The following is a 24402-nucleotide window of genomic DNA, read 5'->3' on the forward strand; positions in this document are numbered from 1 at the left end:
TCCTTTTTTCTTTTAAAAAAAAATCTCACAAAGTATATAGAGTAAACCAAGCAGATACACAAGATATCACCATTTTAGTCCTAACCATGATTTGCAGATCCTAAACGACGATGCAAATCTGCTAAGAGGCATCCACGAAGTGAAAATCGTTGGCTTATATGAATCACTGGCTTATATCAATCGAATTGAATCATAGTGTTAAATGAAAGGGAAAGTGCAAGTGCATGAGCTAGTCCTGGTGCATTACCATCAACTACTACTGTCCACTCTTGTTCACTCTTGCTTTAAATGATTAATTTTGTTCCATTGAAGCTCAATATTCATTTCAAATCATGATTACATGCTCTTTAAATGAATTACTGCATAAACTTTTGACCACAAAACATAACCAACTATGAGCGTGAAAGCACACATCCAATTACATGTTATCTACTCATGCATTATACAGTACAAACCAAAAAAGCCTACTATTTTCAACAATGTTTTAGGTGTGATTGGTTTGAGGGTGAAACCAACCAAAATGTATCAACTGTATGATTTTCTTGAGGTAATAATCAATGATTATTTTGGCTCCATAAACTACTCGTTTTCATTGTGTTCCTATTGGTATTGAAGCTATTAGTTTCAGGCTATGATAAATTGTAGTAGCTGAATGCGATTGTTAGGGAAACAAACCCTTTTAGCTACAATGAACATCAAAGACAGAACACACTAACAACACCACCATGAAAAAGAAATATGGGAAGAACACATCAAAGGATAAAAAACACTAACTACAACTCCATAAAATAGAAATAGTAGAACAACACAAATTTAACATTTTCAGTACTTCTTGCTTATGTCAACAGAAATATCTTAATAAATATTCATTATCTCAAATAAGTTGAGAGAAACTTCATCAAATAATGAACACATGATTTCAAACTTTTTTCATCACTCAATTGTATTCTATTTCAGCCTAAAAGCCTCACAAATAAACCCTAAATCTTAATAAAAATAACTTTCATTATTTATAACCTATTTGACATTTTTTAAAATTAAAATTCCTTCTCACGGATCAAGATGATCCGTAAGCTTGTTGCGGATCAACTACATCCTTAATCAAACTTACGGATCAACTTGATCAACCTAACTCTGGCAACAATGAACTAAAAGACATGGTTACGGTGCTTACCTCGATGGTGGACGGTGACGAAACTCCCTCGATGGTGGACGGTGGCGTTGCTCTTCACGAAAACCTCCTCAATGCACCTCACGGCAAGCTCCCCTTCACGGCAACAATGGTGGTTGAAGAAGAAAAAAAACCTCTTCCTAGTAACCTCCTTTTAACGGCAACAATGGTGACAAATGGAAACGCCGGTGAGGCGAGCAAGAAGAAGACAAAAAAGGTAAGGAAGAAGAAGAATAAATCGGGCTGAGGAAGTAGAAGCCGAAACACGGGCGGGAGAGAGAGTCTCACGTTTTTTTTAAAAAAAATAAGTCAGGGGTATTACGGGCTTTTCACTTCAAGTGTTGGGTGCACCAGCAAAAATACTGGGTGCACCTAGCAACACTCTTCGAAGTTTGGTTTAGGCTTACTAATATGTTGGGCCCGGACCTGAGGAATGGTCAACCAACATAATATAATTAAGTCCTTGCATTGTTAAATTTTAAGGGACGTACAGGTATGATATATGCATGGTGCGATTATTGACGGTGGGTGTCTCTCGCCGATAATGACATAATTACATAGATGAGGGGGTGAGTATGTTGTGTTTGATAGTTAGTCTTGCATCTTCCTTTGCGTATTTATTCTTATGCAGATTAAGATGTAAGGCGCAGTCATTTGTTGGGTAATGCTTTCTTTCGAGCCTTAGGGGTAGGCTAGTAGTTCTTTGCATTCCATGTACGGGCCAATGTAGCCACTTGTATTTGCACTGCTTGTGCTTCTTATTATCAATATAAATATATATATATATATATATATATATATATATATATATATATATATATTCGTCGATAAAAAGAAAAACTTATCGTGTGACCTAATATCAAATAAACAATACCAATCCACAAAAAGAAAAAGAAATAACCTACTATATAGAGTCAAACAAGTAGTAGATAATTTGAGTAGTTTCATGAAATCATAAGTTTTAAATGTTAAGTTTGTGTTCATCTTCTTAAGTTACGATAAATGAAATTATATATATTGAAACAGATTTTATTTAAAAATAAATAGAATTTTAGAAAAATAATGAGATTTTTTATTAAATAAATCAGGAGAAATAATTTTATTAATTAAAATAAGGTTTGTAAGGTAAATAAAATAAATATATGTCCTTAGAAAGTAAAAAGGATGTTTTATTTATTAATTTGATATAAATTAAAATAAAATTCCTTTTTATAAAATAAATATATGCTCTTTTAAGATTTTAACATATTTTTTTTTACACACTATTTTCTATTAGTTGAAATTAATTATTTTGTCTCCATTTTTATTTATAAGACTTTTAAAATAATATTTATTCTGTTTTATAAAACTCAATCTATAATATTCCGTACTTATTTAAAAATTGGGTAGCATGAAATGGTATGGATACGGTGACAAATAATTAACATTAACAATGGCAAATTCAGTGCTGGCATACACGTTCAGCTTTCTCTGAAACTAGCGCTGGTCATATCTAGCATGTGTTTTAAAGACAAGTGGATGATACTTCAACCAGCGCTGTTCGTATTAGTTGGTTCAACAATAATGGCATATTTCAATACATTGGAATAAATAACTACTTTATAAATTAACAATAAAAATATTGGAAGAAACTGCAGTGTCCTTGGCTAGACTAAAATGGCAGAAACTGCAGTGTCCTTGGCTGGTCAGCATGCGCTTCCAAAAATATTGGAAGCTGTCAAAATGCTGAGAGATCTCCCAAAAGAAGTTAGAGACATTACAGATGAACTTGAAAGCTTTCAAGATTTCATCAATGATGCTGATAAAGTGGCTGAAGCTGAACAAGATGATGGAAGGCGTCATAGAATAAAAGAAAGGGTGATGCGGCTGAGAGAAACAGCTTTTCGCATGGAAGATGTCATCGATGAATATAACATCTCCTGTGAGGATAAGCAACCTGATGATCCTCCATGTGCAGCTTTACTATGTGAGGCTGTTGACTTCATCAAAACTCCAATCCTTCGCCTTCAAAGTGCGTACAAGATTCAGGATGTTAAATCCCTTGTTCGTGCTGAAAGAGATGGTTTCCAAAGCCATTTTCCTTTAGAGCAAAGACAAACCAGTTCTAGAGGAAATCAAGATATCACATGGCAGAAACATAGAAGGGATCCTCTCTTTATCGAGGAAGATGAGGTTGTGGGGCTTGATGGCCATAGAGGTATATTGAAAAATTGGTTGACAAAGGGAAGAGAAAAACGCACTGCCATCTCTGTGGTGGGAATTGCAGGGGTGGGAAAAACCACTCTTGCCAAGCAAGTTTATGACCAGGTGCGTAACAATTTCGAGTGCCATGCGTTGATCACAGTTTCTCAATCCTTCTCTACTGAAGGATTGCTGAGGCACATGTTGAATGAGCATTGCAAAGAAAAAAAGGAGGACCCTCCCAAGGATGTTTCTACCATCGAGTCGTTGACAGAAGAAGTCAGAAACCGCTGGCGCAACAAGAGGTATGTTGTCTTGTTTGATGACGTATGGAATGGAAAATTTTGGGATCACATTGAATCTGCTGTAATTGATAATAAAAATGGAAGTAGGATATTAATCACAACCAGGGATGAGAAGGTTGCAGAATATTGTAGGAAATCATCATTTGTTGAGGTGCATAAGCTAGAAAAACCTTTAACTGAAGAAGAATCTTTGAAATTGTTCTGTAAGAAGGCATTTCAGTATAGTTCCGATGGAGATTGTCCAGAAGAACTTAAAGATATATCTCTTGAAATTGTTAGAAAGTGTAAAGGTTTACCTCTAGCAATAGTGGCCATTGGTGGTCTTTTGCCTCAAAAAGATGAAAGTGCACCTGAATGGGGACAATTTTGTCGAGATCTAAGTTTAGACTTGGAGAGGAATTCTGAGTTAAATAGTATAACAAAAATTTTAGGTTTAAGTTATGATGATTTGCCATTCAATCTCAGATCATGTTTATTGTATTTCGGAATGTATCCGGAGGACTATGAAGTTCAATCTGATAGACTGATTAGACAGTGGATAGCTGAAGGGTTTGTCAAACATGAAACCGGAAAAACATTGGAAGAAGTTGGGCAACAATATTTATCAAGGTTGGTCCGTAGAAGTTTGGTGCAAGTATCCTCATTTAGAATTGATGGCAAAGTTAAAAGGTGTCGTGTTCATGACTTAATACACGACATGATCCTTAGAAAAGTCAAGGATACAAGGTTTTGTCAGTATATTGACGGGCGTGATCAATTTGTATCAAGTAAGATTGTTTGACGCCTGACAATTGCAACCGATGATTTTGTTGGTAGTTGATTAGATGATAGTTGATAATTTTAGAGAATTGTTTTAGAAAGAAGGCTATGTCATTGATTTCTTGAATGATCAATTACAACATTCCAATTGCCTATTTATAGGCTCAAGTCACCAACCTCTCAATGGTGGTGAATGTTTCTACATTACTTTAGGTCTTTCTAGAGTTTTCATGATAGATTAGTATCATGATAGTTCTAGATTCTTCTATCTTATACATACACTTATGATTCTAGATTGTTCTACCATATTCATACACGTTATAGGTCTAGATTGTTCTATCATATTCATACACATTATAGTTCTAGGATATTCTACTATTTTCATACATATTATATTTAAGAATATTCTAGAAATTTGTAGCAATTTCAACACTCCTCCTTGATGCAAATTTCTGTGACTCCGAGCATAGCTCGTAATTCTTCAAATCTTGGTCTTGGCAAAGCCTTCGTGAATATGTCTGCAATTTGATCTTCTGTTCTGCAATAGTCGAGTTTGATCTCTTTAGTTGCTTCAGCTTCTCTGATAAAGTGATACTTGATTGCTATGTGTTTTGTTCTGCTGTGATAAACTGGATTCTTCGCCATTGCAATTGTTGATTTGTTGTCGCAGTTGATTTTAGTAGGCTCATCTTGTTTTTCTCCCATGTCTTCAAGTATCCTACGATGCCATATAGCTTGACTCGTTGCTTCAGCAGCTGCCACGTACTCTGCTTCTGTTGTTGATTGTGCTACTGTAGCTTGCTTCTTCAACGCCCAAGAGAACATTCCCGATCCTAGTGAGAAAGCATAGCCAGAGGTACTCTTCATGTCATCTGCCGAACCTGCCCAATCACTGTTGGTGTAGCCAAGTAATTCTGAGTTGGTTTCGGTAGTATACCATATACCGAACTCTTTTGTTCCTTGTAGATACCTCAAAATTCTTTTTCCTGCTCCAAAGTGTATTTGACTTGGGCTTTGCATGAATCTTGATAGAAGACTTGTAGCATACATTATGTCAGGCCGTGTAGCTGTCAAATATAGGAGGCTTCCAATTAGACTTCGGTATTTGGATGCATCAGCTTTTGGTGCTCCATCATTCTTCTGTAGTTTCTCATTTGTTATGAGTGGAGTAGCAACAGGTTTGCAACCATACATCTTGAATTTCTTAAGTAAGCCTTCTGTGTATTTCTTTTGCGAGATGAATATCCCTTCATTTCTCTGACTTACCTCTATGCCGAGGAAGTAACTCATCAAACCAAGGTCGGTCATCTCAAAGGTCTTCATCACGTCTTCTTTAAACTCCATCATCATCTTAGTATTGTTTCCCGTGTAGATAAGATCATCTACATATAGAGAGAGTAAGAGAGTGCACTGCCCTTGAGACTTGATGTAAAGTGTAGGCTCACTCTTACTCCTCCTGAATCCTCGATCCATGAAATACTGATCGATTTTGCTATACCATGCTCGAGGTGCTTGCTTCAAACCGTAGAGTGCTTTTCTTAGTCTTAACACTTTGTTTTCTTTGCCTTCAGACACGAATCCTTGTGGCTGATCCACATAGATCTCTTCTACAAGTACGCCGTTAAGGAAGGCGGATTTGACATCTAGTTGATGGATACTCCATCCTTTTTGTGATGCAAGAGCTATTAGAGCTCTTATGGTATCAAGACGAGCTACTGGTGCAAATGTCTCATTGTAGTCAATTCCGGGTTGCTGTGAGTAACCCTTAGCTACTAGCCTAGCCTTGTGTTTATGTATGGTGCCATCAGGGTTGAGCTTTGTCTTATAGACCCACTTAACCCCAATGATATCTTTTCCATGGGGACGATTTACTAACTCCCATATGTTGTTTTTCTCGATCATTTGTATCTCTTCTTCCATTGCCTTGACCCATACTTCCTGCTTTGACGCTTCTTCAAAGCTTCCAGGTTCAAGTATGGCCAAGTTACAGGTTTCATATATGTCCACCAAAGATCTTACTCGTCTTGGAGTAGACTCTGGTGATGATAGTTCTTGATCTTGTTGTTGTGGTGGAGGTGAAGGTGGTTCACCTGGGTCTTCTTCCTCAGCTTCTTCTTGAGGTAGTTGAGTGGGTATAAGAATGTTTTTCTCCACTTTTTCTTTATCTTTATCCCAATTCCAAGAAGCATACTCATCAACTTCAACATCTCGATTGACGATGAGTTTCTTAGTTTGCAAGTTGTAGACACGGTAGCCCTTAGAGATATTGCTATACCCAAGGAAGATACCTCGTATAGTCTTGTCTTCAAGCTTGTGCCTCTTCACGTCTGGAATATGAATGTAGCATATAGATCCAAAGACCCTTAGGTGCTTTGCTGATGGCTTCTTCCCGTTCCAAGCTTCAATTGGAGTCTTGTCTTTTACAGACTTAGTTGGACATCTGTTGAGTATGTAAACTGCAGTGTAGACTGCTTCAGCCCAGAATGTGTTAGGTAGTCCCTTTTCCTTGAGCATCGATCTAGCCATCTCCATAACTGTGCGATTCTTTCTCTCGGACACTCCATTTTGTTGAGTAGAATATGCGACTATAAGTTGTCGCTCAATGCCTTCATCCTCACAAAATCTTTCAAACTCGCGAGAGGTGTACTCTTTGCCGCGATCACTTCTTAGTACTTTTATCTGTTTTCCACTTTGATTTTCAGCAAGGGCCTTGAACTTTTTGAATACTCCAAAGACTTCTGATTTTTCTTTTAGAAAATATACCCATGTCATTCTAGAGAAGTCATCAATGAAGAGTATGAAGTACCTGTTGTTCTCATGTGATGGCGTCCTCATTGGTCCACAGACGTCCGTATGTATCAGCTCCAATAGATCTTTCACTCTCCATGCTCCGCTTGTTGAGAAAGGAAATCGGTGTTGCTTACCAAGGAGACATCCTTCACACACTTCATTGTTCTCTTTTATGCTTGGAAGATCTCTCATCATGTTCTTCTCATGTAACAACTTCAAGGCATGTGTGTTGAAGTGGCCAAATCTTCGATGTCATAGCCATGAATCATCAACTTGTACCTTCATGGAAATGTTTGTTGCATATTTTAAATTTAGAGGGAAGCTTCTATTGCTCTTATTCATCTTTACTTGGGCTATCTCAGACCTTTTATTTTTGTTGTTTAAGATTTTGCATACACCTCCTTCAAAGTGAAGTGTGTAGCCTCTCTCCATCATTTGGCCAATGCTTAGAAGATTTTCTATTAGGCTGGGAACTAGTAAGACATCATGGATGAGTCACGTACCTTTATCTGTCTCCACCATGACAGTGCCTTTGCCTTTTGATTCAACCACACTTCCATTTCCCAGTCGAACTTTGACTTTGACAGACTCATCAATACTTTTGAAAATAGTCTCATCGTTGGCCATGTGATTGCTACATCCACTATCCAAGTACCAGTTTCCTCCCTTTTCTTTTATTGAGTCTTGAGTGGCGTAGAATGTACATTGTTCTTGATCATGCTCCTCTGTGATATTGGCTTGATGCCTATTTTTGTTGCGACAATTTTTCTCTACATGCCCGAACTTCTTGCAATGGTTGCATTGTGGCATATTACGGAACCAACAATTTTTCTCTGCATGGCCTTGCCTTTTGCATATATTGCATGGAGGATTTTTATCTATTTTGTTCTTAAGGAAATTCCTAGAACCTTCTCTTCTTCTGGAAGTTTCTCCATAATTTTTCTTTCCTCCATTTTCTTTGTTTTGGGGCTGAAATTTATGGAAGGCATTTTCAATTGTATCTTCTTTATGCCTATACAGTCTTTGCTCATATGCTTCAAGAGAGCCCGCAAGTTCTGTCTCTGATAGAGTGGACAGATCTTTGGTTTCTTCAATCGTTGTCACGATTGGGTCAAACTTTTGGGGCATAGTAATTAAAATTTTCTCAACAATTTTCTTGTCAAGAATATCTTCCCCAAAAGCTCTCATTTGATTAACTATTTCTTTAACTTTAGAATAGTAATCTTTAACTGTCTCAGACTCCTTCATCTTCAATAGTTCAAAATCTCTTCTTAGAGATTGAAGTTTAACGACACGTACCTTAACACTTCCTTGAAACTCCTCCTGCAATGTGTTCCACGCTTCTTTGGCAGTCTTAGCTCCCATAATTCTTGGAAAAATTGGATCAGTCACCGCTTGTTGCAAGGTGAACAACGCCTTTGAATTTTTCTGTTTATTTTTCTTCAACTCTTTTTCTTGAGATGCATTAAGAGCTGAAGTATCCGCAGGAATGGTGAAGCCTTCTTCTACTATGTCCCATAAATCTTGAGATAAAAAATATGTTTCCATTTTAACACGCCAGAAATCATAATTTTCACCATTGAAGATAGGGACAAAAATAGTTGACGATTGAGTAGTGTTATCCATAGCTTAGAAAAAAATATTATTAGAGTGGGTTAATAGTACAAAGAAAATTTTCGAAGTAGTTGGGAGGATTTTGGAATGGTAGGTAGGTAATATAACTACGCCCAATGTATGACCGAACGTAGCTCTGATACCACTGTTGGTAGTTGATTAGATGATAGTTGATAGTTGATAATTTTAGAGAATTGTTTTAGAAAGAAGGCTATGTCATTGATTTCTTGAATGATCAATTACAACATACCAATTGCCTATTTATAGGCTCAAGTCACCAACCTCTCAATGGTGGTGAATGTTTCTACATTACTTTAGGTCTTTCTAGAGTTTTCATGATAGATTAGTATCATGATAGTTCTAGATTCTTCTATCTTATACATACACTTATGATTCTAGATTGTTCTACCATATTCATACACATTATAGTTCTAGATTGTTCTACCATATTCATACACATTATAGTTCTAGGATATTCTACTATTTTCATACATATTATATTTAAGAATATTCTAGAAATTTATAGCAATTTAAACAGATTTTAGTGGAAGTATAGGAAGCTCACCCATTCGGTCAATTTTTATTAGCACAGGAGAAGATGAAGCAGTATCTGAACCCTTAGTAAACAAAATCCCTACCAATTACATGCTATTGAAGGTACTTGATTTTGAAGGTTCTGGTTTACGTTATGTTCCTGAAAATTTGGGAATTTATGCCACTTGAAGTATTTAAGCTTCCGGTATACACGGATAGAAAGTCTACCAAAATGCATTGGTAAGCTCCAGAATTTGGAGACCTTGGATACAAGAGGCACAAATGTGTTTGAGATGCCAGAGGAGATTAGTAAGCTTAAAAAGCTACGTCATCTTCAGGCTTCTGATATGATCATGGGTTCAATATGGAGGAATATTGGAGGCATGACATCCCTAGAAGAGATACCTCTAGTGTTTATAGATGATGATGGAGTGGTCATTAGAGAGGTAGGAAAGCTAAAGCAGTTAAGGGAACTGAAGGTGGTAGAATTAAGGGGAAAACACGAGACGACTTTGTGTTCCGTAATAAATGAGATGCCACTCTTGGAGAAACTACGTATTTATACAGCTGATTCGAGTGAAGTAATTGACTTGTACATTACGTCACCTATGTCTACACTTAGGAAGCTTGTCCTAAGTGGGACATTAACAAGGTTGCCAAATTGGATTTCACAGTTCCCAAATCTTGTGCATCTGCGTTTGCGCGGCTCCAGGTTGACTAATGATGCATTGAAATCACTAAAAAATATGCCAAGGTTGTTGTTCCTCGATTTAAGTTACAATGCTTATGAAGGTGAAACTTTGAATTTTCAAAGTGGAGGGTTTCAGAAACTAAAGCGACTGCTACTCGGATATTTGGATCAATTGAAGTGCATCCTTATCGACAGAGGAGCACTGTGTTCTTTGGAAGTATTTTCTTTACGAGACCTCTCCCAACTCAAAACAGTACCCTCTGGAATTCAACACTTGGAGAAGCTTAAAGATCTCTATATCGAGTTCATGCCAACTAAATTTGAGCAGTGCATTGCTCCTGATGGAGGAGAAGACCACTGGATCATCCAAGATGTGCCCCATGTACGTATTTGGAGCAGGGATGCTGAAGAACTTTCGCATATATTCGGCAGAAGTCATCACTAAGATGTGCCCAAATTTGAAAAAGAAGGTGCGTCTTTTTCACATCTATAACTTTGTAGAATGACATTCGTGGCCTTTTTCTTTTCTTCAATAAAAAATGCAACCATTATCTAATGTTTTCGACGTTCCAATCATGTGGTTTTTTGAGTGTTAATTATTACGCCCATTTTAGCGTTATTAACACCAACACAATACAAAGAAGCTGAAAATAGTGTTCCTACAAAGGCAGACAATTTTTGACAACAGGAAAACTCAAGATTCCCTCAAGTTCTTTCTTTTGCGGCTCGTGAAATGGTGGATGCATGAGTGGATTTGAGGCATCAAATTGATTTTTTAAGCTTCCTTCTTCTCTTTCTCTTGTTTCCCTTTTTTCTAAAATGTGTACTCAAATTTTTGTTAACTTGATGTAATTTGAATTCTTATCTATAATTCAAGTTCATTTCTTTTAAATTGATTGTTTGCCTTTGTTTTAATTTAATGCCTTTATAAATTGGCATTTGGTTACTTATAGTAACTTGATCGTATATTCTTGTCTACAACTGTGAAATTGAAATAAGAATTGAATTTAAGGTATAATGCAACAAGATTGGAGATTCTATAGTAATAAATATCAACAATTACGCTAATTTAGGGTGTGTTTGATTTGTATTTTTATTTTCTGTTTTCATTTTCTGAAAACTGTTTTCATTTTCAAAAGATTAGAATTCTGAAAATATGTTTGGTTTGACTTCTTGTTTTCTATTTTTAGGAAATAAAAACATTGAAAATTTATGATATATTGACGTCTTGTCATTTTTGTATTTTTAGATTTGCTTAAAATTACATTTCTTGTCATCGCATTTTCATTTTTCCCAAAATGAGGTTCCTGTTTTCAACTGAAAACACTGAAAATGAAATTTTATTGTTTTCATTTTTTGGTTTTTTTCTGTTTTCATTTTTACTGAAAACGTTTTCAAAAATCCAACCAAACATATTTTCATCACCATTTTCCGCTTTAGTAAAAATGAAAACAGAAAACAGTCAAACCAAACACCCCCTTAGATATTCTTGAACCTAATGATTACCTTAATTGAGAAATTCTAAAGATTTAGAATTTTCAATTGCGGAAGAGTTTTTGAGTTAAGATATATTCACCTTCAATTACAATAGTAAATAATAAATTCAGTTTCCAATATGCTTCTAGAACTTGAATTGGAGTGAAAATTTGGGTTGTACATGTTAAGCTTGGGGTGAACTTGTACAATAACAAGACATGTTAGATTTTGACTTAGCACTTTAATCCTCTTAGCATAGTGCTTCAGCAATTTTGGTACCCAAACTTTTATGTTCAGGTTTGATCCCATATTTTTCAAAAAAAAAATAATGGTTGAATATATGTTATTAAAATCAATTTATATATCACTTATCTGGAGTATGATAAATTTTTCAAGGCTTAATTTTATCTTTTTGTCTCATTCATTATTTATTTTATTTAATTTTATCCTCCTAATAATAAAATCTTTAATTTGATTGCTTAATTCCAAATTGATTCAATTTGGTCTCTTTGGTCCAAATTCACTTGACGTTGTTTATTAATAGTGGGATGAGATTGAATCAAATAAAGGAACAAATTAAATTGTTTATTAAAATTGAAAAAAAAATGAAAAAACAGTGAGAAAAAGAAGTTTATTAAGGGGTCAAATTGCACCGTTTTGAAAATTAAAGTACTAAATTAAATTGTTTATTAATAGAGAACCAATGCTAAATAAATAAATAGCACGACAAAAAAGTAGGATTTTTTTTTTACTTTCAGAAAATTTGAAAATTTTATTGAATTCTAAAATATTCAATTAACTTGCCTAGTTTTTTGTTTATTCACTCTTTTTTTTTCCTTTTAATCCTTGATGTTTGAAAACTTCAAAATTCTTTTTGATCACAAACATATTTTAACTCTCATAAAAAAACAAAACAATGTTTTCTAAAATTGGACTGTTATAAGTTATTGATAAATCACTTTCTGAGTGATATTTTATACAAAATTTTGTGTTATTTTATATGCATTTTCTTGATACGATTCATATTTGAACATTAGTTTTGTATTCGAGAAGTATAATTACTCAATTGAGTGAAAGAGTAAGAAATTATACAAATTTATGAAGATTTAAGAACTTTACATAACTTGATTACTACTGTGGTATATTGATCACGATCGTGATAATCAGCATGATCACAATAAAGTGATAATAGTCATCCCTAATGTTTTTATAATAAAAATGTGATATTGATTTAAATGTTTATTTAATCTCACATAAATCATTTAAAGAAATAGTTAGACCTAAAATCAAAATATAAATATAAATAACACCAAAAATAAAAAATTAAATAGATGAATTTTTAATAATTATAAATATAGATTTACCTTATATCTTATCAATCAAAAAGAGTTAAATTCACTACAACTTTTATTGGTACAACTAACACTACTTACAATTACAATAAACATTGTTTTATCACATTTACATATTAGGAAGATCAGAAATTCACGTGATGTTGTAGTAGAACAAAAATAAGGAGACAAAATCACTAACATGTTCACAAAAATATTTAGAATTAGCTAAGGTTTTAGTTTTTAAATTTTTTTAAATTTGATTTTAATCACTAAATTCTTGTTTGACTAGTCAAAAAATTTTAAAATTTTAATTTTAGGTTCTTGAATAAAAAAATTAAATCTATTATTTTTATTAATTTAATAAGTTTTTAATAATTATAAATCAATTTTTTAAAAGTTTGGAAATTAAAAATCTTAATGAAAAAAAGTCGAGAGACATTGACCCGTCAATTAAAAATGTAGGAACTAAAAATCTTGATAAAAAAAAGTTGAAAGATCTTGATGAATAGAAAAGAAAATTTAAAAATTAAAAACTAAATTTTGAAAAAGTATAGTAATAATTAGCCCAAATATTTAAGAGAGATGCTCGAATCTCAAAGTCTTCTTATCAAATCTCAAGGTAGACGTTGCACTAATTTTTTTGTAAACACTAGCATGGATAAAAAATATGATGTCAATTTGATGTAGATAAAAGTATGTCGTAATAAAAAAATCATATTAAGTGTGTATATCAATTTTTAAAATAATTATTATAAAAGTTGATGATTAAATTTATTATATATATACCATTTTTTATTAAATGAGAGTGTAAAGTCTTATATTTTCGCATTAACTATATCTTGCTTCTACAAAACATTTATTCTTAGCCAATTTATCACCAGAAGACTCTTTGTAAGCATCTTTTAGTAGTATTAAAGTCTCTAGGAAAATTTTCATTCAGTATTTTAATGACAACTAGGTGATCCTCGATCCTGCGAAAAATAGGAAAGTAAATTTTGTTTTTCTAAATTAAAGACCAACAAAATAGATCGAAAATTTCCATTTTTGAAAGAAAAAAAGAGAGTAAATTTTAAAGCTTAGAGTAAACCATATGCAATGATAAGAAGGATACACCAGCCTGTATATAGCTTTTAAAAAACTGGTTAACCTAGTTAAAAAAAAAAAAAAAAAACTGTTCCTGTGGATCAGCATTTAATTTCTTGCTCATCATATAACATTATTATTGCCAGCATGGATTAGATCAAATCAGGTGGCTGACCTATTCAACGGCAATTCATCATCTCAGACCAGTTTCAAGATCAATCCTCAAAATGATGAATTGTGTAATCGGCGCAAACTAAAACACTAGAGCCAAATGAATAATCAAAATTATATATATATATATATATATATATATATATATATATACCTGCAAGGTAAATACTTTGACAAGTGTAAGATATTTTATTTAAATTTTATCGGTACAATAACACTCACAAATACATTTGACATTGTTTAATTAATCACATTTATTTACAATTAACTAGATAGCAAATTCACAACTTGCTATAGTACGACAAAAATAAAGGGAAAAATATCACAACTTGCTCATAGTATATTTAAGATAGATGATGCTGAAAAGATCAAAGTCTTCCTCTCGACAGATGTGATAAATTTTTTGTATAACACTTATGGGTACAAAATTTATAACACTAATATGCTATAGATAAAGGAGATGTATTCGAGAAAACCTGATGGCCAGAAAAGTTAATCATATCTGTATAATTATGCAGATTATTATTTTACTTAAAATTAATTTTATATTTATTGTATTTGTACAATTAAGATTAATTAATCGTGCGTGAGGCTAACAAGAGTTGACACATTTGATGGAGACTTTTGTCCACACTTGCTATAACTTGACAGTCTTCCTTGACTTTACAAGAGGTGGCATGGCTTCCCCTATTGTAATTTTTCACCTCAAAAATAGGATGAATAGTACATGAGAACATCATCTTACACAGCTTACTGGATATAAAAAAAGGCAATATGAAAATATACAATATATTATAATAAAGTTTGTGCCAATGTGTGTCATCGTGTGTGGCTAACATGCAATCAATACATTGATCGAATGGAGAAAAAAAGGTCATAATCATAATAAGAAAAATATTAGAGCATGTTCTTTTAAGACTTTAACATGGTCTTTTTTACACACTGTTTTCTATTAGTTGAAATTGATTATTCTTTTCCTGTTCCTATTTATAAGACTTTTAAAATAATGCTTATTCTTTTTTTATAAAATTTAATTTATAATATTTTTTACATTCAATTATTTTTAAACTAAATATGCATCATTAAAAAAATAAAAAAATATATTAACAAACCATTAGACGAGAGAAAATTTTAATGACAAAAATAATTTTAAAAAATAATATAAATGTAAGACAAACTTATTATTATGAATTAAATTAGTATCTTTCTTTAATCATAATAAATTAGGTAATTGCATGGAGGGACTAAAAATCATAAAATTGAATGAATTTCATCGGTTCTTATTCAAAGGACCTTATTCATGATTTTTCATTTTTAACAAATTTCAACCAATATGAAATTGTGCTAGAAAGTGTAATGCCAACATTTAAAACTTTATGTTGTAATACTAATTTTAAGTGCTAATCATGAGTAGGTTTGCTTTATGAAAGAAAAGTAATATTTCCTTTCGTTTCAAATATAAGAAAAAAATTATTTTTACTCTCAAATATAAGAAAATTAGTATTAATTAAATTTATTTTATTTAATGTTATTATCTCTAAAATATCTTTCATTTAATTGATATCTTTTTCATTTTTTATTTTTTTAACACAAAGTTCCAATGAATGATAAGTTGAGAAAAAGTTAGTTTTAATTAAATGTGGTTAACTAATTTTCTTAATTAGAAAAAATGAGTATTTTCTTTGATAAATGCCAACTAGTATCCTTAACACATTAGGTAAACAACTTAAAGTAGAAATATTTTAATGGAAGAGAAAATTACGCTGCTCATGATTTTTTTGCATTCTCTTATAATTTTTATGGTGAATATTTTCTTCTTTTAGTTTCTTAACTAGTGTTCTTTTCTTCTTTTAGTTTCTTAACTAGTGCTCTTAGGGCACAAGTTTAGCAAGACCATTTTTCTTATATTTGAGATCCAACAGAGTATGAACTTTACAGGTTTTTGTGCAATTGGTCCGAATTTAGATTAAATTAAAATTAAATCCTAATGAGTCGTGTTGAATATATTATATATTGGTTATATTTGAATTTTTTAAAAATAAATCATTCTATTGTCATTTAAAATTTTTATCTCCACTAAGTGTTGATTTTTTATTATCTAAAACTGTAAGCAAATGAATATATTAGAGAATCAAACAAACTGTAATTGGATATTCATGTTTGAAGTAAAAAAAAAAAAGAGAACTAATTAATCAAACCAATTTGAATCAAAATAATTGATTTGATTTAGATGGTGTGTTTATCAAGTCAATTTGATCAATGCTCCTAAAATGAAGAAAACAAGTGAAAAAAAGAGGGAAAAGAAGTTTAAAATGACACAATTTGTTAGGTTTTCTTTTTCGGTTGTTACTATATTATAGGTGTAAAAGTAATCTATCAACTTTGTCAATCAATATTTCTGTTAGAGAGTGTGATTCGTACACCATTAATGATTGTTTGTTCATCTTGTATTTAATTCTGTAGTAAATAAAAAATAAAAGTTATATATACTCAAAATAAGACGTATATATACTAAAAACGATAGTCTTATATAGTCCGTCTTGATGTTCCTCCGTTTTCTCGGAAAATAAAACAAAGCTTGAAAGATTGGCCGCTTGAATTGATATTGCACTGTATCTGTTTAACAAGTTGTACTTTAAACATTAAACTGTTTTTTTATGATATATTCACAAACATATTTGTCTTTTTTATTCGTTTAAACTTTGTAGTTGCAGAGTTCAGATGTATATTGTTAAGCAAATAAGTTGGTAACGGAAGTATGAGCCTAAAGCTACAGAGCCAATAGAACAAGCAAATATTAATTTATTCCAAACAGGCAATTAAGTTGACAAGCAGGGCCGTCTAATTTTGTTGGTAAAACTAATACCGACAAACATCATTATTTGAATCGAATAATTAGTTTTCATACTTATTTAAAAACTGGGTAGCGTGATATGGTATGGATACGGTAACAATTAACATTAGCAATGGCAAATTCAGTGCTGGCATGCACGTTGTGTCTGAAACTAGCGCGGGTCATATCTAGCATGTGTTTTTTAGAAGGATTCCACGGATTCGTTTCAAGGTCCCGCAATTGAGGAATAAATGACAATCCTAATCGCTAATTGACCCAAGAAAACTGCTATCTTCCAAGCAAACTCGTTTGATTCGATCTAGACTAAGTTAACACAAGTTTAGTCTGCGTGTCTACTGAGTCTTGTCTCAATATGCTAAAAATGAGTTTGAATACTATTAATTTAACCCGCATGAATCAAATAGACTATTAAACTCATATGAATAGTATGTGAAAATAGACTTGTGAGTTAACAGAGTTTAGTTTGAGTGTCTAGTGAGTCTTGTCTCAATATGCTAAAAATGAGTTTGAATAGTATTTAACCTGCATAAATCAAATAAACTCTTAAACTCACATGAATAGTAACTGAAAATATAATCTTACAGACCACTGGTTATAAAAAAGGCAATATGAATAGTATGTGAGAACATTATTTTACATACTAATGGGATATAAAAAATGGCAATATGAAAATATACAAGATATTATAATAAAATTTGTGATTATGTGTGTCATCGTGTGTGACTAACATGCAATCCATCCATTGATCGAATGAAGAAAAACATCGTAATCATAATAAGAGAAATATTGACAGCGTGCTCTTTTAAGACTTTAACATATTCTTTTTTACATATTGTTTTTTATTAGTTGAAATTAATTATTCTCTCCTTGTTCCTAATTATAAGACTTTTAAAATGATATTTTTTTTTATAAAGCTCAATTTACAATGTTTCTTAGATTAATTATTTTTAAACTAAAAATATTTATTATTAAAAGAAAAAAATATATATTTACAAATCATTAGACGAGAAAGAAATATTAATGACAGATTTTTTTTTTTTGAAAAAGATTATAAATGTAAAACAAACTTATTATTATTAATTAAATTAGTCACTTTTTTTTAAAATTTTAATTAATCAGGTAATGTGATCATGTATACAAGAACAGAGAGAGAGTACAAATCATAAAACTGTATATATTTCATCACTTCTTATTTAATGGGCCTTATTCATGATTTTTGTTTTTAGTTTTAACAAATTTCAACCAATAAGAATGTATGCTAGAAATGGCCAACAGTCAAAACTTTGTGTGGTAATACTAATTTTAAGGGCTAACCATAATTAGGTTTTCTTTATGAAAGAAAAGTAATACTTCCTTTATAAGATAAAATTTATTTTTTTAGTTTCAAATATAAGAAAATTTCAAGTAAATTTATTTTATTTAATGTTATTATCTCTTAAATATCCTTCATTTAATTGAGGTTTTTTTTCAATGATTTTTTATGTTTAATATCAAGTTCAAATGAAGGATATGTTGAAAAAAAAATTAATTGAGATTGATGAATTAAATGTGATTCATTAACTTTCTTGGTTAGTACAAATAAATATTTTGAGACTGGAGGGAGGGAGTATGAATTTTACAAGTTTTTGTGCAATTGGTCAAAATTTAGAGTAAATTAAAATTAAATCCTAACCAGTCATATCCAATTATATATTCGTTATATTTAAAATTTTAAAAAAATAAATCAATCTGTTTTCTTTGAAGTTTTTATCTCTACTAAGTGTTGATTTTTATGATTTTAAACTTTATGTTAATGCAAGGAAAAAATGATAAATTAGAGAATAAAATAAATTGTAATTTTTTAAAGCAAAAGAATATAGTAGAGAATCAAAGAAACTGTAATCGGATATTCAAATTAGAAGTAAAAAAAACTAATTAATCGAACCAATTTGAATCAAAATAATTGATTTTATTTAGAATGTTGAGTTTATGATCAAGTCAATTTGATCAATGCTCCTAAAATGAAGAAAATAAATGAAAAATAAGAGTAAAAAAAGAAGTATAAAATGACCTAATTTCTTAGGTTTTTTTTTTGTTGTTATTATATTATAGATGCAAAGTAATCTATCAATTTTACCAACAAATAATTTATGTTAGAGAATCTGATTTGTTCATCTTTAGTGATTTTTTTATGAGAGAAAAAATTAAAAAAAGAATCTTTATTTTATATTTAATTATGTAGAAAATTTTAAAAACAAAAGTTATATATACTCAAAATAAGAAGTATATTCACAGAGATTGTCTTTTCTATTCGTTTAAACTTTGTAGTTGCTGAGTTCAGATGTTATTGTTAAGCAAATAAATTGTTGACGGAAGTATGAGCCTACAGCATCAGAGCCAATAGAACATTCTAAAGCAAATATTAGTTTATTCCTAACAGGCTATTAAGTTGACAAGCATGGCCGTTTAATTTTGTTGGTAAAACTAGCTAATAATACAGACTAACATCATTGAAACAAATAATTAGTTTTCTCTAAGATATTAGTTTTCATAATATTGGAGAGTATAAGTGTGATGTGAAATCAAGAGTAGAAGTGGAAAATTGTATCATACAAGTGAAAAGAAGATTCAAAATCCGAATCTTAAAATTTCGAATTAAACTGTGTTATCAAGTTTTTTTATTTGATTTTTTATGGTTCATTCGCATAAATCTTCAATTATGTGGTAGCTTGATATGGTATGGATACAGTGACAAACAATTAACATTAACAATGGCAAATTCAGTGCTGACATGCACGTTCAGCTGCGTCTGAAACTAGCGCTGGTCATATCTAGCATGTGTTTATAGGACAAGTGGATGATACTCTAAGTTCCACATGCCAACTATTATGACTTCGTATTAATTGGAATAAATAACTACTTTATAATTAGCAATACATCCAACTTGCTGAATAAAAGAATATTAAATATTAATCAATTGTCCCCCTCTTACTACGGACATGGCTATATATAATGTTCAAGAACATCAAGTTTTGCAATCACAACAAACCAAAAAGCAGCGCTAACTAGCTAGACTAAAATGGCAGAAACTGCAGTGTCCTTGGCTGGTAAGCATGCCCTTCCAAAAATATTGGAAGCTGTCAAAATGGTGAGAGATCTCCCAAAAGAAGTTAGAGACATTACAGATGAACTTGAAAGCTTTCAAGATTTCATTAATGATGCTGATAAAGTGGCTGAAGCTGAACAAGATGATGGAAGGCGTCATAGAATAAAAGAAAGGGTGATGCGGCTGAGAGAAGCAGCTTTTCGCATGGAAGATGTCATCGATGAATATAACATCTCCTGTGAGGATAAGCAACCTGATGATCCTCGATGTGCAGATTTACTATGTGAGGCTGTTGCCTTCATCAAAACTCAAATCCTTCTCCTTCAAAGTGCATATAAGATTCAGGATGTTAAATCGCTTGTTCGTGCTGAAAGAGATGGTTTCCAAAGCCATTTTCCTTTAGAACCAAGACTAACAAGTTCTAGAGGAAATCAAGATGTCACCTGGCAGAAACTTCGAATGGATCCTCTCTTTATCGAGGAAGATGATGTTGTGGGGCTTGATGGCCCTAGAGATACACTGAAAAATTGGTTGACAAAGGGAAGAGAAAAACGCACTGTCATCTCTGTGGTGGGAATTCCTGGGGTGGGAAAAACCACTATTGCCAAGCAAGTTTATGACCAGGTGCGTAACAATTTCGAGTGCCATGCATTGATCACAGTGTCTCAATCCTACTCTGCAGAAGGACTGCTGAGGCGTTTGTTGGATGAGCTTTGCAAACTGAAAAAGGAGGACCCTCCCAAGGATGTTTCTAACATGGAGTCATTGACCGAAGAAGTCAGAAACCGCTTGCGCAACAAGAGGTATGTTGTCTTGTTTGATGACGTATGGAATGAAACATTTTGGGATCACATTGAATCTGCTGTAATTGATAATAAAAATGGAAGTAGGATTTTAATCACAACCAGGGATGAGAAGGTTGCGGGATATTGTAAGAAATCTTCTTTTGTTGAGGTGCTTAAGCTAGAAGAGCCATTAACTGAAGAAGAATCATTGAAATTGTTTTCTATGAAGGCATTTCAGTATAGTTCCGATGGAGATTGTCCAGAAGAACTTAAAGATATATCTCTAGAAATTGTTAGAAAGTGTAAAGGTTTACCTCTAGCAATAGTGGCCATTGGTGGTCTTTTGTCTCAAAAAGATGAAAGTGCACCTGAATGGGGACAATTTAGTCGAGATCAATGTTTAGACTTGGAGAGGAATTCTGAGTTAAATAGTATAACAAAAATTTTAGGTTTAAGTTATGATGATTTGCCGATCAATCTCAGATCATGTTTATTGTATTTCGGAATGTATCCGGAGGACTATGAAATTAAATCTGATAGATTGATTAGACAGTGGATAGCCGAAGGGTTTGTCAAACATGAAACCGGAAAAACATTGGAAGAAGTTGGGCAACAATATTTATCAGGGTTGGTCCGTAGAAGTTTGGTGCAAGTATCCTCATTTAGAATTGATGGCAAAGTTAAAAGGTGTCGTGTTCATGACTTAATACACGACATGATCCTTAGAAAAGTGAAGGATACAGGGTTTTGTCAGTATATTGATGGGCGTGATCAATCGGTATCAAGTAAGATTGTTCGACGCCTGACAATTGCAACCGATGATTTTAGTGGACGTATAGGAAGCTCACCCATTCGGTCAATTTTTATTAGCACAGGAGAAGATGAAGAAGTATCTGAACACTTAGTAAACAAAATCCCTACAAATTACATGCTATTGAAGGTACTTGATTTTGAAGGTTCTGGTTTACGTTATGTTCCTGAAAATTTGGGGAATTTATGCCACTTGAAGTATTTAAGCTTCCGGTATACAGGGATAAAAAGTCTACCAAAATCCATTGGTAAGCTCCTGAATTTGGAGACCTTGGATATTAGAGACACAGGTGTGTCTGAGATGCCAGAGGAGATTAGTAAGCTTAAAAAGCTACGTCGTCTTCAGGCTTCTAATATGATCATGGGTTCAATATGGAGGAATATTGGAGGCATGACATCCCTACAAGAGATACCTCCAGTGAAAATAGATGATGATGGAGTGGTCATTGGAGAGGTGGGAAAGCTAAAGCAGTTAAGGGAACTGTTGGTGCTAGATTTTAGGGGAAAACACGAAAAGACTTTGTGTTCCTTAATAAATGAGAAGCCACTCTTGGAGAAACTAGTTATTGAAACAGCTGATGAGAGTGAAGTAATTGAGTTGTACATTACGTCACCTATGTCTACACTTAGGAAGCTTGTCCTATTTGGGAAGTTAACAAGGTTGCCAAATTGGATTTCACAGTTCCCAAATCTTGTGCAACTGTCTTTGAACGGCTCCAGGTTGACTAATAATGCATTGAAATCACTAAAAAATATGCCAAGGTTGTTGTTCCTCGATTTAAGTGACAATGCTTATGAAGGTGAAACTTTGCATTTTCAATGTGGAGGGTTTCAGAAACTAAAGCGACTGTACCTCGGAAATTTGGATCAATTGAAGTGCATCCTTATCGACAGAGGAGCACTGTGTTCTGTGGAAGAAATTGTTTTAGAAGACCTCTCCCAACTCAAAACAGTTCCCTCTGGAATTCAACACTTGGAGAAGCTTAAAGATCTCATTATCGACGTCATGCCAACTGAATTTGAGCAGCGCATAGCTCCTGATGGAGGAGAAGACCACTGGATCATCCAAGATGTGCCCCATGTACTTATCTGTAGATAGGATGCTGAAGAACCTTCGCATATATTCGGCAGAAGTCATCACTAAGATGCGTCCAAATTTGAAAATAGAAGGTGCGTCTTTTTCACATCAATAACTTTGAGGAATGACATTCATGGCCTTTTTCTTTTGTTCAATAAAAAATGCAACCATTAATTCCTAAAATAATTACTTTTGTCTCATTTTCTCTTCTAGTATTTGCTTCATTTTTCTTTCTCTACAACATCTCACGTACAAGTTAGGGATAGAATTGTCTAACAAGTATATGCTTACACCAATCAAAGTTAACGTTTCTTCATTATAAGATTCTCACCATTATAATACTTTCTATTATTGTGCTCAGAATTGGTAGATGTTGACCTCAACTATATTGAGTTTTTTATTTTCATGTTGATAAATACTTGAACAATTTCATAATATCATTTTAAGAAGAAATTAACTTGGTGTTTTTATAGGGTCGTAAGCATATATTTCATGTAAATGTTGTGGGTTTTTAAAGTTTTATTACGATTGAAGTCCAATAATGTGGATTTTTTTCAAAAATTAGATTGTGTTAAATGTTTCTAATTTTGATGCTTTGAAGTTTGACCCACTTTGTACAACCATGAATTGTAGGAAAGCATTGAGGGAAGATTGTAAGAGGTGTTCCAAATCCAATGTTTCCGACGTTCCAGTCATGTGGTTTTTCGAATGTTAATTATTATGCCCATTTTAGCGTTATTAACACCAACACAATACAAAGAAGCTAAAAATAGTGTTCCTACAAAGGCAGACAATTTTTTACAACTGAAAAACTCAAGATTCCCTCAAGTTCTTTCTTTTGTGGCCCGTGAAATGGTGGATGCATGAGTGGATTTGAGGCATCAAATTGATTTTTTAAGCTTCCTTCTTCTCTTTCTCTTGTTTCTCTTTTTTCTAAAATGTGTATTCAAATTTTTGTTAACTTGATGTAATTTGAATTCTTGTTTATAATTCAAGTTCATTTCTTTTAAATTGATTGTTTGTCTTTGTTTTAATTTAATGCCTTTATAAATTGGCATTTGGTCACTTATAGTGCCTTGATCGTATATTCCTATCTACAACTGTGAAATTGAAATAAGGATTGAATTTAAGGTATAATGCAACAAGATTGGAGATTCTATAGTAATAAATATCAACAATTACGATAATTTAGATATTCTTGAACCTAATGATTACCCTAATTGAGAAATTCTAAATATTTAGAATTTTCAATTGCGGAAAAGTTTTTGAGTTAAGATATATTCACCTTCAATTACAATAGTAAATAATATAGACTATGTAAAAATTATTTTTCAATTATTTGGAGTTTTCTTCTTATCTTTTACGAATTTGAGACAACCTTGAAAGCTTTTAAGAGCCGAAGAACTTAATTAACATCGCGAGAATGGATTATGATCATTGTTCCTACTTATTGGTATATTTATGTTTATTTTGTCTAGGATTGCTAGTGTTGTTCTGATCATGAGGAACTAGTCCTCCTAGTCCGAAGATTATTAGATAACTTTTCGTTTGTACCATTCTCCTCATTTTTAATGAAATTTCTCATTGATTTTATGTTAATTAATTCTCTTGTTTTTACTGTTTATTTGAAACCAATCATTTTAATACTTAATCAATTGCATAATACTAATCATGTAATTGG

General features: G+C 32.4%; 1 protein-coding gene and 1 pseudogene across 1 annotated transcript; both read left to right on the forward strand.

Annotated features, from left to right (window-relative positions):
• Positions 1–2822: 2822 nt before the first annotated feature.
• On the forward strand, positions 2823–10937 carry LOC100783809 (disease resistance protein RPM1-like; annotated as a pseudogene).
• A 9041-nt stretch (positions 10938–19978) lies between these two features.
• LOC100786451 (disease resistance protein RPM1) lies at positions 19979–23979 on the forward strand. Its single transcript, XM_014770316.2, has 2 exons — positions 19979–22813; positions 23355–23979. The coding sequence occupies exon 1, from the start codon at positions 20022–20024 to the stop codon at positions 22740–22742; it is 2721 nt and encodes a 906-aa protein (XP_014625802.1). The 5' UTR covers positions 19979–20021; the 3' UTR covers positions 22743–22813; positions 23355–23979.
• The last annotated feature ends 423 nt before the right edge of the window (positions 23980–24402 follow it).

This window comes from Glycine max, chromosome 18 (genome assembly GCF_000004515.6).
Source record: "Glycine max cultivar Williams 82 chromosome 18, Glycine_max_v4.0, whole genome shotgun sequence".
NCBI lineage: Eukaryota > Viridiplantae > Streptophyta > Magnoliopsida > Fabales > Fabaceae > Glycine > Glycine max.